At 40.6% G+C, this 7,310-nt stretch overlaps 1 protein-coding gene across 1 annotated transcript; it reads right to left on the bottom strand.

Annotated features, from left to right (window-relative positions):
• Window positions 1-5,185: 5,185 nt before the first annotated feature.
• LOC102407023 (olfactory receptor 51L1-like) lies at window positions 5,186-6,301 on the bottom strand. The gene has a single exon (XM_006078642.4). It carries the CDS (start codon window positions 6,299-6,301, stop codon window positions 5,357-5,359), a length of 945 nt encoding a protein of 314 aa, XP_006078704.4. The 3' UTR covers window positions 5,186-5,356.
• Between the last annotated feature and the right edge of the window lie 1,009 nt (window positions 6,302-7,310).

The following is a 7,310-nucleotide window of genomic DNA, read 5'->3' as shown; positions in this document are numbered from 1 at the left end:
TGCCCAGCGAGGTGCTTGATTAGCACTACACTTTGGTGCTTTTAAATACTCTAAAAGGCATGTCCCCCTTTGACTAGTCCATTCCCTCAGGACTAATTTTTTTTTTTTCTTAATGTGAACTCCAGGGAAGGTAAATGATGTCACTGCCATTGAAAGACTGTCTTCTGCTCTGGAAAAGGAGATGATCATGCCAAATTCCCAATCTGGGAGTCCAGGCTCAGCAGCAACTGAGAACAACTGGTGGTAGGAAACCTGAGCTGTTACTGATGGAGTGCTAGGGACTCAGAGTGAACGAGTCTGAGAGTTAAAAAAAACCCACAGGAACCCTGTAATAGGGGTTCCCTGCTGGGGTCCAGCCCCGGCTGATCCAGGGTATTTGAAGCAGGGACGGCGTCGGCGACTTATTTATTTATTTATTCATCAAAGATATAAAGAATAATAGAATGAGGATAGCTCAGTAGGAAAATTCAGTGGAGAAACGAGGCTGAGTAGCTTGGTTTACGCAGGAGACCAATAAAACTTCAAGACAAGACGCTTGCACCACTTACGTAGGCCGCAGGCGTCCTTCCATTCTCCCGAAGGAGAGGAGACACTGAGGCCTCCCCGGTCGGATCTTAGAAGCCCAGGCATAATTAGTAAGCATGGTGGGTTCCGTGCTCCAGATGGAGACTCAGCCAGAGTGAGAGAGAGAGAGTGACATGGGGAGACCAGTATTTCGAGAAACTGATCCCAATTCTTTATTTTCCAGGGTCTGTTTTTATACACTGAGGTGTTATACAAAAGTCACATGGGGACAGCAGTCCTGACTTTTATTAAAGTCAGGTGCTTCATACAAATGTATACAGAGGTCTTAGGGGTGTTACATCATCTTCTGGCCAGGTGGCCTGCTGACAATTTATGACCCTGTCCTTGTGACAGTGGTCAGTCAACCAGAACACTTATTTCTCCAAGGGTGATTATTCTTAAAACAGACTCCACCTTCCGAAGGTACCAGATAAAGTTACATTCCTATAGGGTGAGGGTGTAGTGGGTTTTAATTAAGGAAAGAATTTGCTTAGCCTAAGGTCTAACGTGATTTATATCAAAGGTTAATACTTATTTCTTTTATATATTCATTAATGTGTGTAAGGGCAGGGGATGTGGAGACTTAGCAGTAAACATTGGCTCAACAAATGAAAAACTCTTCACCAATACAATTTCTAATCAGCCCACTATACTTATACTAATGGTTTTCTAACTTTTCTAAGGAACCTGTTTTTAGAAGGTTTAAAGCATCTCGTGCCTCTCACGGTTGGGAGGCTGTGAGCAATCACATGTGGCCGGACAAGCCTCTCAGGCATGCTAGAGAACCTTCAGAGGAGTTTGTAGGTTGAAACACTCCTATCACGCCCAGGAATTATTATTAACTGGAGCTCTAAGTTAACTTCTTCTCTGAAAGAGGTGGTGGGGGACAGCCCCCTGTAAGGTCAGAGGTGTAGGTGAGAGCACAAAGTAGTAAAGTAGGCAGGCTCTGGTTATGGAGGTAGATGCTCAAGGATTTCCAGGGGGACTCCTGAGGCTCGATCCCGCCTTTGCGTATGTCGAGCCTCCTTCCTCATGACCTTTGCCATGGGCGGAGTGCCTCACGCCGGCCCCCAACAGTTCCCTAAAATATTGTGATATTTACCTTCAGGAGTTTTTCTAAGTTTCCATAGTAAATGTGAGAAAAATTCCCTTGTGCTCCCTGTAGGGAGCAGGGGAAAGGGACCATTTTGAAATATGCCAGAGCACTTGTTCTTTTCAAGAAGGCTAGTCGTAGGGAGAAACTAGTTAATCAGAGGCTAAACTGCCGGGGCATTATCAGCTCCTAACTGTCCTGGGGGAAGGAATACCCAACTCCAGCCCTCACTGGCCTTTCTATTCCATGTAAGGGAGAGAATTAAAAAAATAAAAGAGAATCACTTGTGAAGTTCTCAGTCCAGGGGCTCTGTGAACTCTTTAGACTCACTAAAAGACTGAGACCTAATCACAGGACTACAGGATGCTTTCCCTCCCCCATGCCTTACCACACATTAACAAGGGTCTATTTAAAGCTGTTCCTTTTACCTGGTACATAATGTCCAGCTATCAAGAAAAAATACAGAGTCCTTTCTCTTCTGGAGTAATGTATGTGAGAGAGGTTTTTTGTTTTTTTGTGTTTTGTGTGTTTTTTTTTTTTTTTTTAGCTTTTTATTTTGCACTGGAGTATAGCCAGTTAACAGTGCTTTAATAGTTTCATATGGACAGCAAAGGGACTCAATCAAACATATACATGTATCCATTCTCCCCCAAACTTCCCTCCCATCCAGACCACCACATAATATTGAGCAGAGCTCCATGTGCTATACAGTAGGTTCTTGTTGATTATCCATTTTAAATATAAGAGTGTGTACATGTCCATCCCAAACTCTGTATCACCTTCCTCCATCATTCCCTCCCTCCTGCTCCTGCCTTGGCAACCATAAGTTTGTTCTCTAAATCTGTGAGTTTGCTTCTGTTTCAGTTTAATGAACTTAATAAACATATTAAGTTCATTTGTATCATGTCTTTTTAGATTACCCATATAAGGGATTTCCTTCTCTATCTGACTTACTTCACTCAGAATGACACTCTCTAGGTCCATCCCACATTACAGGTGGTCTCCCACATTGCAAGTGGCTTCTTTACCAGCTGAGCCACCAGGAAAGCCCAAGAATACTGAAGTGGGTAGTCTATCCTTTCTCCAGTGAATCTTCCTGACCCAGGAGTTGAACCAGGGTCTCCTGCATTATTGGCAGATTCTTTACCAGCTGAGCTACCAGGGAAGCTAAGCTCCATCCATGTTGCTGCAAATGGCATTATTTCATTTATTTCAATGGCTGAGTAATATATTCCATTGTATATGGAATATACATATATGGAATATATATTCCATCTTCTGGGCTTCCCTCATGGCTCAGATGGTAAAGAATCCACCTGCAATGCAGGAGATCTGGGTTCAATCCCTGAGTTGGGAAGATCCCCTGGAGGAAGGCATGGCAACCCACTCCAGTATTCTTGCCTGAAGAATCCCCATGGACAGAGAAGCCTGATGGGCTACAATCTATGGGGTCACAAAGAGCCAGACATGACTGAGCAACTAAGCACATACATACCAAGTCTTCTTAATCCAGTCCTCTGTTGATAGACATTTTGGTTGTCTCTATGTCTTAGCTATTGTAAGCAGTGCTTCAGTGAACACTGGGGTGCATGTATCCTTTTGGATCATGATTTTCTCTGGATATATGCCCAGGAGTGGGATTTCAGGGTCAAATGGTAGCTCTATTATTAGTTTTTCAAGGAACTTCCATACTGTTCTCTGTAGTGGCTGCACCAAGTTTTAAACTTCTCCTGGAAGTTGGAGAATGTTATTAACCCATGCTCTTTTTTTTCTTCATTCTGCCTCTTCTTCTTGGAATACTTTGTCCAGTGGTGTGCTGGTAAACACTTAATGACTTAACCAGTCATTAAGAGTAAAATACAAAGTACTTTGTTTTCTAGAGTAATGTATGTGAGATCGTTTGTTTTTGTTTTTGTTTTCCTTTTTTATCTTTTTAGTTTTCACTGGAGTATAGCCAATCAACAGTGCTGTAATAATTTCAGGCGAACTGCAAAGGGACTGTCATTCTCTAGGAGAGTTTTGAAAAGCCCTGATGTGTAGTGTCTGTCAGTTTCTGTTGTGGAAATACTCCCATCATGACCAACTTCAAACTACCAATGTGACATTACAGGACGTGGAGTTGAAATGAGATATGCACGGTTAGCTTTCATAAGGCAAAACCAGCCAGCTTAAACATACCGATTTCTTTCACACTTTGTTCAAGAGGTAGGACTGAATTTGACCCATGAGGCACTGCTAAGTGTCAACTACCACAATACCTGATTCCTTAACCCTCAAGTAAAATTGGCCACTCTTTAATAACAATGTTTCAATGACTTCTGTTAATTTTTCTAAGCTTTCTACATGTATACTTCTATTAAATATTAATTTCTTAACATTTAGATCATCCATTCCACTTCTTATATATCCACACTACTGAAAGCAGTAATTGCTATGACATGTGTTCCATGTTTCTCAGTATATATTTATTGGGAGCATGAAAAGACAGTAGTGTTTATACTAACAAATATTTTATGAACATTCAAGCTGACTGGGGAATACCAGCCCCATAGTGACATGTTATTATACTAGAAATGACCCCATGATAAAAAAAAAATTGCAATACAGCTAAAAAGAAACTGAATATATAGGAATAATAAAATATCACTGATGAAACCATATGTATGTCATCTTAATGAAAAAAAAGTAGCAAATTATTGACAATAAGGGAACTGAGAATGACACTAATATTAGCAATTCACACAGACATGAAGATGAGGAAAGAATACTATTACAAAATGAGAGTGATTATCATGCACCAATCCCAACCCACTCACAGATTTAGACATGGAATTCTGAGCTATAGTACTGAACAGGAAACCTACACATTTGCCCAGGTATGAGACATGTGTTATCAGTATTTCTTGGGCAACTCCATGTGTCTGCCCCAGCATTTGATGGCAAGTTGAAGGAGCAGATAGACCTACAGTGGGGTTGGGAGAAAGAACCCATCTTTCTCCCAGTGCCGGCAACACTGAGGCCTCCAGGAATGTGAATGTGTGGATGAAGAAGAGCTGGACATAGCAAGCACTTGCCTGGATCTCCCAAACATTATCTCCAAACATAACACAGCAAGCATGATGGGAAGTGTGGATAGGCACATACTTAGGTCAGTTAGTGCCAACCAATGATGAGGAGAGGACTTATTTCATAGCCAACAGTGACTGTAGCAGTTCAAATTCCTCCCAGGAAGACAAGTTCCAAACTTACCCCAACAGTCAGAAATATTTTTGTTACAATATTGTGACATTTTGGCATGAGAAGCAAAATAAAATGGAGAAAGAGAGATTGATTCCTGAATTTTAGATCATAAACATGAGAAACTTATGAACTTAGTTATATTACATAATGAAAGTTATTATAATCATTAATAAAAATTTAATAATATTAACAAATAGTAAACTTTTTCAAAATAATCTCTTTTACATACATTGTCTATCATATATCTCATAATTACCTTGGGGATAGAAAAGGTCATACTTACAATTTTGCTATGAAAAATACGAATTTCATAAGGGTTAATGATTATCTGAAATCATGTATATAGGAAGGCAAAGAATTAGGAATTTAACCAGATGACCAGCCTTCAATAATGTACTTCTCATCTACTTGAGAAGCTGCCTTGTGATTTTCAGTGGGAAAACCAAAGGTTAGAGGTACTTAAAACCTCCTCCTTAGCCCAAACTTGCAGAGGATTCCTAGACGAATCTGCTTTGTCCTGACACTGTAGACAACAGGGTTAAGCACTGGGGGAAGAAGCAGGTATATGTCAGCCATAAGGATGTGGATTATGGGAGACAAATGCTTCCCAAAGCGATGGACCATTGATACCCCAATAACTGGCACAAAGAAGATGAGCACCACACACATATGAGACACACATGTGTTGAGTGCCTTTAGCTGCTCCTCATGAGAGGCGATGCCCAGCACAGCCTTCAGAATCAGGACATAAGAAAGAAGTATAAAGACAGAATCCACGCCCAGTGTGGCAATAACTACACTCAGTCCATAAACACTGCTGATCCTGGCACCTGAACAGGATAACTTCAGAACATCCTGGTGCAAACAGAAGGCATGGGAGAGGGCATTGGCATGGCAGTAGTGATAGTGTCTCAGCAGCAAAGGTGTGGGTAGTACAACTCCCATGCTTCTTAGCAAGCAGGCCAAACCAACCTTGCCTATTACACTGTTGGTGAGGATGGTGGTGTAGTGCAGTGGACAGCAAATAGCAACAAAGCGGTCGAAGGCCATGGCCAGCAGCACTGAGGACTCCAGGAATGTGAATGTGTGGATGAAGAAGAGCTGGGCATAGCAAGCACTTGCCTGGATCTCCCGAACATCCAAACACCATACAGCAAGGGTGGTGGGCAACGTGGACAAGGACATACCTAGGTCAGTTAGTGCCAACATAGAAAGAAAGTAATACATGGGCTGGTGGAGTGAGGACTCTGTCCAAATAACAGAGAGGACGGTAGCATTACCAATAAATGCTAACAAATATGCGAGACAGAATGGGATGGATAGATAGAATGAACTATCTAGCCCAGGAAAACCCCTCAGAATAAATACAGGTTCCATAGTATCACTGTTATTCCAGACCACCATGGTGACTCTTGACAAACAGGAATATTTTGTTTTCCTGCTTTATTACTCAAAGTTACCCCTGATGAATATAAGCAGAACCATCAGTATATGATACACCTTTCCTCTGATCTCATAGAGGAGATTATCTCTTACAGTTCTTATGTAAGAAACATTTCCCAGTAGTCAAAGGCATCAAATTCTAGAACAACAGTGTGTACCCCACAAGTCTGGTCATCTCTGACAAGAGCTTTGATGGATTTTCATTGAAGACACTAAAAAATTAAACAGCAAAAGAGCAGAGAAAGAAATATTTACTATATATTATGCAATAAAAATAGAGAAAATTCAGAGTAAATATCTATGGATTTTCATAAGCTTCCTGTCAGTAATGTTCTTGAATTAATTTATTGTTTCTAGGCTATCTTTTAATCCCTGACAGCTGGTTTGGCCCTAAAGGCTCACCATTAATTTAACTTCATATTTATTTAATAATGTATAATATTTTAAATTGAAAATATGCAACATTTTAATAGTAAAATAAGCATGCATTATATGGAAAGAAGGAATGGAAAAGGGTACATATGTATATTCATTCTCTCTTTTACTCCCTCTTTCCATATATATATGTGTGTATATATATATATATATATATGTAAGAGGGAATATATATGTATATATACATAAAATAAAGTGAAAGTGAAGTTGCTCAGTCGTGTCCAACTCTTTGCAACCCCATGGACTGTAGCCCACCAGGCTCCCCCTTCCATGGGATTCTCCAGGCAAGAATACTGAAGTGGGTTGCCATTTCCTTCTCCAGGGGATCTTCCCCACCCAGGGATCGAACCCAGGTCTCCCGCATTGCAGGCAGATGCTTTAACCTCTGAGCCACCAGGGAAGCCCCCAGTACATAAAATAAGGTCACTGTTATTTTTGAAGCTCTTTCTATATGCCTTCCCACAAAACAATATTAAAATATATTTACTTCAGACATCTAGTACATGTCATGTGTATTTAATTAGTAATAATTTGC

Source organism: Bubalus bubalis, chromosome 16 (assembly GCF_019923935.1).
Source record: "Bubalus bubalis isolate 160015118507 breed Murrah chromosome 16, NDDB_SH_1, whole genome shotgun sequence".
Taxonomy (NCBI): Eukaryota; Metazoa; Chordata; class Mammalia; order Artiodactyla; family Bovidae; genus Bubalus; species Bubalus bubalis.
The sequence above is the reverse complement of the archived record's forward strand: the minus strand, read 5'-3'. Positions and strand labels throughout refer to the sequence as shown.